General features: G+C 44.3%; 1 protein-coding gene across 6 annotated transcripts in view; it reads left to right on the top strand.

Annotated features, from left to right (window-relative positions):
• Positions 1–12,137, top strand: part of pask (PAS domain containing serine/threonine kinase) — a 70,526-nt gene that overhangs the window by 42,255 nt on the left and 16,134 nt on the right. For 4 of the 6 annotated variants that reach the window (XR_009508040.1, XM_059950843.1, XM_059950848.1 and 1 more), the window contains one exon: positions 4,119–4,318. Coding sequence is in view for 4 of the 6 variants with exons in the window: in XM_059950843.1 (XP_059806826.1) it covers positions 4,119–4,318 (200 nt within the window). In the remaining 2 variants the exon portion in view is untranslated. Of the gene's footprint in view, positions 1–2,299; positions 2,529–4,118; positions 4,319–12,137 lie in introns of those variants that run through there. The other 2 variants (XR_009508041.1, XM_059950860.1) reach the window with 2 other exon arrangements.

Raw genomic sequence — 12,137 nt, 5'->3', positions numbered from 1 at the left:
TATATGAGATGGTGCTGATAAGTAGTAACTCAGTCTGCGGCTCCAATGGGAGTCGTCAGATATTCCAGTTTACAACTACTACAGCCCAAATAAACAATCACAGCCATGGGCACTGTAGTAAGCAACATTGTTTTATGATGTTTTAAAAAATCTATTGATCCTCAAAATCAGCAGACCCTGGATGGCAGACTCGGGTCATGAGGGGCAGGCATTACGGAGATTGATGTGCTGAATTTTGAGGCATGTAAGGTGGTAGGCAAGGACAAGGGGAACTCTATCCCTGTTGTGCCGGTGGTATGGTCGAAAATGGAGGAGATGTGATGAGGGCAGCATCAATTGTGGAGAAAGGGAAATCCTGTTCTTTGAAGAACAGATGGCAGACTCGGGTCATGAGGGCAATTCCCCATTAAGAAAACCGAGGGCGTGTTGGGCCACAGGTATGATGGAAATGCAGAAGCCTTAGACCCCCACTCCTGACTACACTGCTGGTTTATGTACAGTCTCTGGAAAATAAACAAGATTGCAGTACCTGCGGGACATCAGGAACTGCTGTGTGTTTTGCTCCACAGAATGTGTGGCTCACTCCCCTCATTTTTGGACACAGTGCTGCAGAGACAGGACATCTGAATTTTCTAAAGGTAGAGGTGGGGTATGCTTAAGATTAACTCATCATGGTGCACAGACGTGGCATTTCTGTCTCTGCTCACCGGACCTGGAACACCTTGCAGTTAAGTGTCATCTGTTTTATCTGCCGAGGGAGTTTTCCAGTCATCGTGGTAGTAATGTATTCTCCACCTCTGACCAATGTCAGGTAGGCACTGAAGAGATGAGCACTGTGATCAGCAGACATGAAACAGGACATCCTGATGCCTTCCCTGTAATTGCAGGAGATTTCAACTAGGCCAGCTTGAAATCTCTGAATAACAACCACCAACATAACACCTGAGGATCCAACATGCTTGACTGCTGTTGTACTACCATTTTTAAAACGCTTACCATGCCGTCTCTGGCTGTATTTCTACTCCCAGTGTACAGGCAGAGACTAAAGATCACAGTGCGAGTGGTGAGGACCAAAAAATGATGTGGTCAGTCAGTAGACTGGACAGTTTTCAGGGACTCATCTTCAAATCTGAATTAAAAACGCCACCATTGTCACCAACTTCATCAAGACCTGTGTGGATGAGTATGGGCCTTTGAGAACATAACCAGACATGCTCAAACAAAAAGCCATGGATGAACCAGGAGGTTTATAATCAGCTGAGGGTGAGATCTGTGGTATTGAAGACTAGTGATCCAGAACAGTACAAGTAATCCAGGTATGACTTATGGAAGTTTATTTTAAGAGCGAAAAACAATTCCGCTTGAAGTTAGAGATGGATTGGATGCACTTCAGCTGTGGCAGAGTTTGCAGGACATTACTTCCTACAAAGTGAAACCTAACATAAATGGCTGAGAAGCTTCACTCCCAGATGAGTTCAACACCTTTTATGCACTTTGAAAGGGAGAATAAAACTACACTTGTGTGAATCCCTGCAGCATCTGGTGACCCTGATGTCAGAACACCTTTTCAGAGGGTGAAACCTTGCAAAACATCAGGCCCTGATGGTGTACCTGGCTGGGTTCTTAAAAACCTGTGCCAACCAACTGGCAGAAGTGTTCAAGGGCACTAATCTCTGCTGCAGTCAGAGGCTCCCACCTGCTTCACAATCATATTAGTGCCCAAGAAGAGCAGATTGACCTGTCTATGTTGCGCTCGCTTATACTGTGATGGTGTTTTCAGAGGTTGGTCATGACCAGAATCAACTCCTGCCTAAGCAAGGACCTGGACCTGCTGCAACTTGCCTATTGCCACAATAGGTCCACAGCAGATGCAATCTCACTGGCTTTCCAGTCAACCTTGGATCACCTGGACAATAACAATACCCATATCAGACTGCTGTTTGTTAATTACAGCTCGGCGTTCAAAACCATCATACCCTAAGTATTAATCAAAAACCTCCAAAACCTGGGCCTCTGCAACTGTTTCCTTGACTTCCTCATCGAAAGACTACAGTCAGTGCAGGTTGGAAATAACATCTCCTCGTTGACAATCAACACAGGTGCACCTCAACACTGCATGCTTAGCCCACTGCTCTACTCTCTTTGTACCCACGGCTGTACGTCTAGGCACGGCTCTAAAATAATCTATACATTTATCGATGAGCTAACCGTTGGCAGAATTTCGGATGAGGATGGGGTGTGGGATTGATCAGCTGGTTGAGTTGTGTCACAACAATAACCTTGTACTAAATGTCAACAGGACCAAGGAATTGACGTGGACTTCTGGAAAGGAAGTCAGGAGAACACACTCACTGAGAGGTCAGTGGTGGATAGTGTGAGCAGCTTCAAGTTCATGGGCATCAACATCTGAGGATCTATCCTGGGGCCAAAACATTGATGCAATCATGAAGAAGGCATTGCCAGCCTGCTATACGTCATTGGCACTTTGAGGATATTTGGTATGTCACCAAAGACTTTATCATAGCATTCCAACTGATTGGATCACTGCCTGGTATGAATGCTCCAATACACAGTATCACAAGAGGCTGCAAAGATTTATAGCAACTATGGAAAAGTGCAGTCGATGTTTTGGACAGAGACCCTTCAGCAGAACAAGATGTTGCCTGGCTTGCTGAGTCCTCCAACATCTGTGTGTGTTGCTTGGATTTCCAGCATCTGCAGATTTTTCTCTTGTTTGTAAAGAGTTGTAGACTTGGCAAACTCCATCATGGAAGTAACCCTCCCCATCATCAAAGTGGTTTTCAAAAGGAAGTGTTTCAAGAAGGCAGCATTCATTATTAGGGACCCTCACCATCCTGGACATGTCTTCTGCTCATGACTACCATGAGGGATTAAGTACAGGAGCCTGAAGGTCCACATTCAGCATTTTAGGAACAGCTTCTTCCCTTGCACCAATAGATTTCTGAATGGTCTATGAACCCATAAACATTACCTTCCTGTCCCTCTTTTGCACAATTTATTTGTTTTACTTACAGGAATTTTTATGTGGTGCCCTGCACCCCTGCCATAAAACAAATTTTATGACATATGTCAGTGATAATAAACATGATTTTTTATTCTGATTCTCTTGTTCTGGTGGTAGAAGTCACAGGTTTTAGAGGAGCTGTCAGGATAGCCTGTTGTGCCACTCCATTTTCCTTTCATCCATGTGCCTATCTGAGAATCTTTTAAATACTTCTAATGTATTTGCTTCTACCACCATCACTGGCAGCATGTTCCACATACCCACTACTCAGTCACCTTAAACCTTAAAATTGTGGAAAATGGCTATCCACTCTAACTATTCCAAATCAACTTGTTCACCTCTATCAAGTCATCTTTCATCCCGCTTCACTCCAAAGAGAAAAGCCATAACTCACTCAACTTATCCTCATAAGCCATGGTCTCTGACCCAGGCAGCATTCTAGTCAATCTCTGCACTGAGGGGACCAGAACTGAACATAATACTTCAAGTATTTCAACCAGAGTTTTGGAGCTGCAGTATTAACTTGCAATGCTTCAGTTCAATCTCCTGACTATTGAAAGCCAGCACCCTCTTTTTAACCACCCCCTCACTTTTGTGGCAACTTTGAGGGATCTAAAGACATGGACTCCAAATCCCTCGGTTCCTCCACGGTGCTAAGAGTCCTACCATTAATCGTGTACTTTGCTTTCAGGTTTGACCTTCCAAAGTGTATCACTTCACACTGTTGCAGATTAAACTCAATCTGGCACTTCTCAGTCTGGCTCTGCATCCTGTCAATTTTCCTGTGGTAACCAACGACAACCTTGTACACCTTCTATAAAACACCATCATCCTTCATGTCATCTGCAAACTTACTACCTACCATTTCACTTCCTCATCTGTCATTTATAAAACTTATAAAGAGCTATTTAAGATTACTTCATTTAAAGAACTGAAGTTAAGTATCAATGTTTTCAATGCGATTTATGTCTTTTTAAGCTTACTTTTAATGTGGTTTCTCAATGGATAGGTATGGATTCTTTCCTATATTTGATCCATTGCTTTGTTCTGCTTTTACACATGGCTAAGATGCTTGTGGGTCTATATGTTGCAGATCGTGGCTGCCGTGGATTACCTACACAGTAAGTGCATTTTGCATCGGGATATCAAGGATGAGAATGTCATTATTGATGAGAATTTCACCATTAAGCTTATAGACTTTGGCTCAGCTGTGAATTTGGAGCCTGGGAAAGTTTTTCGTACGTTTTATGGAACAATTGAATACTGCTCTCCGGAGGTGCTGATGGGAAACCCGTGAGTATTGAACTATGAAGGTCTTTTAAACTTCCTATCCTGCACCTTAATATATGGTTCCTACCTATATAACCATATAACAATCACAGCACGGAAACAGGCCATCTTGGCCCTCCTAGTCCGTGCCGAACCCTTAATCTCACCTAGTCCCACCTACCCGCACTCAGCCCATAACCCTCCACTCCTTTCCTGTCCATATACCTATCCAATTTTACCTTAAATGACACAACTGAACTGGCCTCTACTACTTCTACAGGAAGCTCATTCCACACAGCTATCACTCTTTGAGTAAAGAAATACCCCCTCGTGTTTCCCTTAAACTTCTGCCCCCTAACTCTCAAATCATGTCCTCTAGTTTGAATCTCCCCTACTCTCAATGGAAACAGCCTGTTCACGTCAACTCTATCTATCCCTCTCAAAATTTTAAATACCTCGATCAAATCCCCCCTCAACCTTCTACGCTCCAATGAATAGAGACCTAATTTGTTCAACCTTTCTCTGTAGCTTAAGTGCTGAAACCCAGGTAACATCCTAGTAAATAGTCTCTGCACTCTCTCTAATTTATTGATATCTTTCCTATAATTCGGTGACCAGAACTGCACACAATATTCCAAATTTGGCCTTACCAATGCCTTGTACAACTTTAGCATTACATCCCAACTTCTGTACTCAATGCTTTGATTTATAAAGGCCAGCGTTCCAAAAGCCCTCTTCACCACCCTATCAACATGAGACTCCACTTTCAGGGTACTATGCACAGTTATTCCTAGATCTCTCTGTTCCTCTGCATTCCTCAATGCCCTACCATTTACTCTGTATGTTCTATTTGGATTATTCCTGCCAAAATGTAGAACCTCACACTTCACTTTAAACTCCATCTGCCAATGTTCAGCCCATTCTTCTAACCGGCATAAATTTCCCTGCAAGCTTTGAAAATCCACCTCATTATCCACAACACCTCCTACCTTAGTATCATCGGCATACTTACTAATCCAATTTACCACCCCATCATCCAGATCATTTATGTATATTACAAACAACATTGGGCCCAAAACAGATCCCTGAGGCACCCCGCTAGTCACCGGCCTCCATCCCAATAAACAATTATCCACCACTACTCTCTGGCATCTCCCATCTAGCCACTGTTGAATCCATTTTGTTACTCCAGCATTAATACCTAACGACTGAACCTTCTTAACTAACCTTCTATGTGGAACTTTGTCAAAGGCTTTGCTGAAGTCCATATAGACTACATCCACTGCCTTACCCTCGTCAACATTCCTCGTAACTTCTTCAAAAAATTCAATAAGGTTTATCAAACATGACCTTCCATGCACAAATCCATGCTGGCTACTTCTAATCAGATCCCGTCTATCCAGATAATTATAAATACTATCTCTAAGAATACTTTCCATTAATTTACCCACCACTGATGTCAAACTGACAGGTCTATAATTGCTAGGCTTCCTTCTAGAACCCTTTTTAAACAATGGAACCACATGAGCAATACGCCAATCCTCCGGCACAATCCCCGTTTCTAATGACATATTAAAGATCTCCGTCAGAGCTCCTGCTATTTCTACACAAACTTCCCTCAAGGTCCTGGGGAATATCCTGTCAGGACCCGGAGATTTATCCACTTTTAAATTTCTTAAAAGCGCCAGTACCTCCACCTCTTTAATTGTCATAGGTTCCATAACTTCCTTACTTGTTTCCCACACCTTAGACAATTCAATATCCTTCTCCTTAGTGAATACCGAAGAGAAGAAATCATTCAAAATCTCTCCCATCTCCTTCGGTTCCACACATAGCTGACCACTCTGATTCTCTAAGGGGCCAATTTTATCCCTCACTATCCTCTTGCTTTTAATATAACTGTAGAAACCTTTCGGATTTACTTTCACCTTATTTGCCAAACCAACCTCGTATCTTCTTTTAGCTTTTCTAATCTCTTTCTTAAGATTCCTTTTACATTCTTTATATTCCTCGAGCAATTCCTTTACTCCATGCTGCCTATATCTATTGTAGACATCCCTCTTTTTCTGAACCAAATTTCTAATATCCCTTGAAAACCATGGTGCTCTCAAACCTTTAACCTTTCCTTTCACCCTAACAGGAACATAAAGATTCTGTACCCTCATAATTTCACTCTTAAATGACCTCCATTTCTCTATTACATCCTTCCCATAAAACAACTTGACCCAATCCACTCTCTCTAAATCCCTTCGCATCCCCTCAAAGTTAGCCTTTCTCCAATCAAAAATCTCAACTCTAGGTCCAGTCCTGTCCTTCTCCATAATTATATTGAAGCTAGTGCTATTGTGATCACTGGACCCGAAGTGCTCCCCAACACATACATCTGTCAGCTGACCTAACAGGAGATCCAACACTGCCCCATCTCTAGTTGGTACTTCTATGTATTGTTGCAAAAAACTATCCTGCACACATTTCACAAACTCTAAACCATCCAGCCCTTTTACAGAATGAGCTTCCCAGTCTACGTGTGGAAAATTAAAATCTCCGACAATCACCACCTTGTGTTTACTACAAATATCTGCTATCTCCTTACACATTTGCTCTTCCAACTCACGCGCCCCATTAGGTGGCCTATAATACACTCCTATCAGTGTTACTGCACCTTTCCCATTCTTCAATTCCACCCAAATGGTCTCCCTAGAGGAGCTCTCTAATCTATCCTTCCAAAGCACCGCCATAAGATTTTCTTGTACAAGCAATGCAACACCTCCTCCTCTGGCCCCTCCTACTCTATCACACCTGAAGCAACTAAATCCAGGAATATTTAGTTGCCAATCACACCCTTCCTGCAACCATGTTTCACTAATAGCTACAACATCATAATTCCAGGTAGCAATCCACGCTTTAAGCTCATCCACCTTTGTTACAATGCTCCTAGCATTAAAATAGATACATTTAAGATACTCTCCATCTCCTCCTCTCTTTCCATCCCTAACAATGCATTCAAATTTATTATCCTTTTCTTTCTTCTCCCCTACATCTTCGGGCTGAGCGCATCCCTTCTCCATCACCTGCCTTTCCTCCCTCACACACTGTCTATTTACTTGCTCCACTGGTGAACTAACCTCCTCTCCCATAGTCTCCTCAAATAGTCTCCCACCCCCCCCCCCATCTTACTAGTTTAAAGTCCGCCCTGCTCCCCGCTAGGATATTGGTCCCCCCACGATTCAAGTGTAACCCGTCCTTCTTGAACAGGTCACTCCTGCCCCAGAAGAGGTCCCAATGATCCAGAAACTTGAATCCCTGCCCCCTGCTCCAATCCCACAGCCACGCATTCATCCTCCAACTAATTCTATTCCTACTCTCACTGTCGCGTGGCACAGGCAGTAATCCCGAGATTACTACCTTTGCGGTCCTTCTTCTTAACTGCCTTCCTAACTCCCTATACTCTCGTTTCAGGACCTCTTCCCCTTTCCTACCTATGTCATTGGTACCTACATGTACCACGACCTCTGGCTCTTCACCCTCCCACTTCAGGATATCTTGGACGCGATCAGAAACGTCCCGAACCCTGGCACCAGGGAGGCAAATTACCATCCGGGACTCCCGGTCACCTCCACAGAAACGCCTGTCTGAGCCCCTGACTATTGAGTCCCCTATTACTATGGACCTCTTTCTTCTAACCCTACCCTTCTGAGCTACAGAGCCGTCCTCTGTGCCGGAGGCTCGGCCACTGTCACTCCCACCAGGTAGGCTGTCCCCCCCAACAGTACTCAAACATGAGTACTTATTGTCAAGGGGTACAGCCACCACTGGGTTACTCTCTAGTACCTGCCTCTTCCCCTTCCTGACTGTAACCCACCTATTGCCTACTAAACTGTGCTTACTGCGAGGAGGATTTAGCCAATGAAATCTGCTGTTGGCTCAATAGAACCTGGATTTGTAAATTATTTTTTTCTGTGGAAACTGCTTTTCCCATATATTTTTGATAAATGTGTATTGTGAAAGCTTCAGAATACTGTTGTTCCTTCTATATAGAGTTTCAGTTCCCACTTGTTATTGAATACTGAAATACTGGCTTATACTATATAACACATAATGGCATTCATAAATAACTTATTGACTATAGCTCTTCTTATAAAATGGGTCCTACGTGATTTAACATGCTAATGTTCATAAATTCACTTTTGGGACACCAAACATGGACAACCTGAAATGGTAGCTCTCATTGAAAATGATGGAAATGATCAAATATTCTCATTTTAGCCTGCTATGGCTGAGAACCATAACTGCATCTAAGATGTATATAGTCGGTGATGAAGTTATAATGTGATTGAACAATATATCGCTGCTTAAAACACAACAGAAATGAACTTGACTGTGGCCAGCATACTCACCCTTTAAGAAGCTTGCGGTGGAAGTGAGGTTATCACGATACCAACTATCTTGCTGGCAAACGTACAGTCTCCAGTAAATAAAATTGTCAAAGTCAGATCTAGGGTGTAGTATCAGAGACATTTGGTACATGATTGTCCTTTGTTTCACGGAACCTTGGTTAACCTTTTCCATGCCAGACACTGCAATCTCAATAGACAGGTTCACAATACATCATCAAGCGAGGTTGGTTGAGTTTCTCAAAAGCAGAACTGGAGGTGTATGCCTCTTGTTCAACTCCTTGTGGTGTACTAATGAGTTGGTGACATCCCAACATTGCTCGCCTGACCTGGAATACATCACAATTAAGTGTTGGCCATTTTACCTGCCGCAGGAGATTTCGGCAATCATTTTGGTGGCAGTGTACATTCTACCTCAGGAAAATGTCAACCAGGCTGTAGATTAGTGGTTGCCAACCTGTCGATCGCGATTGACTGGTCAATCTTTGAGACTTTCCCAGTAGATCCCGAAGGGGAAAAAAAAGCAAAAGAAATATACAAATACTGTTGAGAGATTGTTTCTGGGTTGCGGGGTTTTAGTTCCGTTCTTTCTGCTCAGTGCACGTGTGTGTAGCTCCCCCACAATGCACTACACAGTGTACTTCAGTGGTCCCCAACGAGGGGACGATTTCATTTGGCGATATGAAACGGTATAAGTCAGCTGCACCTTTCCTCATTCCCTGTCACGCCCATTGTTGAACTTGAACGCACGTGAGGTCATCAGTCGCCTAAACGCAGCGACACCCTCGCGCCAGGGATCACTGGTTGGCCTCAGGTAACTGGCCACCTCATGTGGCTGGCGAGAAGTGCCGATGCTACTGGCCTGGAGTGTGGGCAGATGGACACCGCCTCTCAACCTGTTTAGCACACCAAATGTTCATGGGGAACCTGGTGCCAAAATATTCGCAGACGACCTAGTTTGGGCTCAGGGTTTCGTAAGTGTCAGAGCAGCTACTTTGCTGCAATCTACTGAAAGTTATCCCTCGAGACAAACTTTTGTCGGCCGATAGATCCGGGGGGGGGGGACAGGCTTCCTGTCGCACTCCTCGCTCGGTCGGCTGCTCTCACCGGACTGCGACCGCCGCGGCCCCGCATGGGGACCTCTGACCCTGATCTTGTCCTCTCACCCCACCCACGACCAGCCACACCTGGCCAGGGCGTCTGGCGGCAGGTGGGCGGAGGCTGGATTTCAGGCCTGGAGGCTGCCTAATGAGGCAATGAAGCCCTCAGAACTGCTTCGGTACCCTGAGTCCAAGCACCCCGCACTTAAAGACAAACCCGTTGAGTTTTCTCAGCTGAAAAAACGTGAGCAAGCGGGACAGAAGCTTAGTGCTGAGAGCCACGTAAACTAAATTATGGAATAGACTGGACATAAGGAACCTGCTTCGAGTATCACTATTCTGGTCGTGTTTAACACCTCCGCCTCCCTCCCCCCCCGGTCGGCCAGTCCACAAGAATATTGTCAATATTAAATCGGTCCGCGGTGCAAAAAAGAGTGGTGACCCCTGGTGTACTTATTATTTCTACTTCCAGGTTGTGGGGTTTTACTTCCGGTCTTTTCTGCCCAGTGCACGTGCGGGTAACTAACCGATTTAGTAAGTCAATCTTGCCTTTCACTAAGGCCGAGGTAGGGGATCTTGGGCTTAAAAAGGTTGGTGACCACTACCCTAGATGATCAACAGGCATGAAACAGCATATCCCATCTCTTTGGGGGATTTTAACCAGGCCAGCATGATAAAGTCACTAAATGATTATTTTCAACAAATCACCTGCAGTATCAGAGGAAATAACACACTGGACCACTGTTACACTAAGATCAAGAGTGCCTGCTGTGCTATCCTACACCCACATTTTGATATGTCTGATCTCCTGGCTGTACTGCTGAGTATAGGCAGAGACTGAAGACTGCAGCACCAGCAGCGAGGACCAAGAAGGTCTGATCTAGGGAAGCACAGGAACGCCTACAGGACTGCTTTGAATCGGTGGTATATTCAGGGAGTCATCTATGAGTCTGGATGAGTGTCACAATTGTCACCGACTTCATTAAAACCTATGTGGATGAGTGTATGCCTATAAAATCTTGCTGCACATTTCCAAACTAAAAGCCATGGATGAACCAGAAGGTTTGTAGTTTGCAGAGGGCTAGATCTGTGGCATTTAAGTCTGGTGACCCAGATCTGTATAAGGAAACAGGGTATGACTTGGAAGGCTATTTCAAGAGCCAAGCAACAATTCCAAGAGAGGTTAGAGACAACGTCAAATGTACATCAACTCTGGCAGGGTTTGCAGGCCATTACTTCATACAAAGCAAAACCTAACATCATGAATGGCAGTGATGCTTTACTACCAAATGAACTCAACACTTTTTATGCATGCTTTGAAAGGGTGAATAAAGCCACAACTGTGAGGATCCCTTCAGCATACGATGACCCTGTGATCTGTCTCCGAGACCAATGTCAGGCTGCCTTTCAAGCAGGTGAACCCTTTCAAGGTGACAGAGCCCAGTGGAGTACCTGATAAGGCTCTGGAAGACTGTGGCAACCAGCTGGCAGGGGTATTCAAGGACATTTTCAATCTCACTGAAGTTTCCACCTGCTTCAAAAGGGCGACAATTATACCAGTGCCCAAAAAGAGTGGTGTGAGCTACCTCAATGAGTATCATCTAGTAGCACTCACATCTATGGTGATGAAATGCTTTGAGAGGTTGATCATGGCTGGAATCAACACCGGTCTCAGCAAGGACCTGGACCCACTGTGATTAGCCTATCGCAACAATAGATGAACAGCAGGCACAACCTCAGTGGCTTTCCATGTGGCCTTGAATCACCTAGAGAATGCAAATACACATGTCAGATGCTGTTTATTGACTGTAGCTCATCAATTAACACCATCATTCCTGCAGTCCTGATCAAAAAGCTACAGAACCTAGGCCTCTATACCTCTCTCAGTAACTGGGTCCTCTTTCCTAACCAGAAGACCACAATCTGTGTAGATTGGAAATAGCATCTCCACCTTACTAACAATCAACACTGGCACACCACAGGGATGTGTGCTTAGTCCACTGCTCTACTTTCTCTACAATCATGACAGTGTGGCTAAGAATAGCTCAAATCCCATCTATAAATTTGCTGTTACGGGAACCATTTGGCAAAATTTCACATTGTTACAGAAGAGCATACAGGAGCAAGATATACCAGTTAGTTGAGTGGCATTGCAGCAACAACATTGCACTCAATGTCAACAAGACCAAAGAGCTGGCTGTGGGCTTCACAAAGAAACACAAACCAATGCTCAGAGGGACCAGAGTGGAGAGAATGAGCAATTTCAAGTTTCTGCTTGTCAATATCTGAGGACCTAACCTGGATGTAGTATATTGACACAGCTGTAAAGAAGGCAAGATGGCAGCTACA

Source organism: Hypanus sabinus, chromosome 2, assembly GCF_030144855.1.
Source record: "Hypanus sabinus isolate sHypSab1 chromosome 2, sHypSab1.hap1, whole genome shotgun sequence".
Lineage (NCBI taxonomy): Eukaryota > Metazoa > Chordata > Chondrichthyes > Myliobatiformes > Dasyatidae > Hypanus > Hypanus sabinus.
The sequence above is the reverse complement of the archived record's forward strand: the minus strand, read 5'-3'. Positions and strand labels throughout refer to the sequence as shown.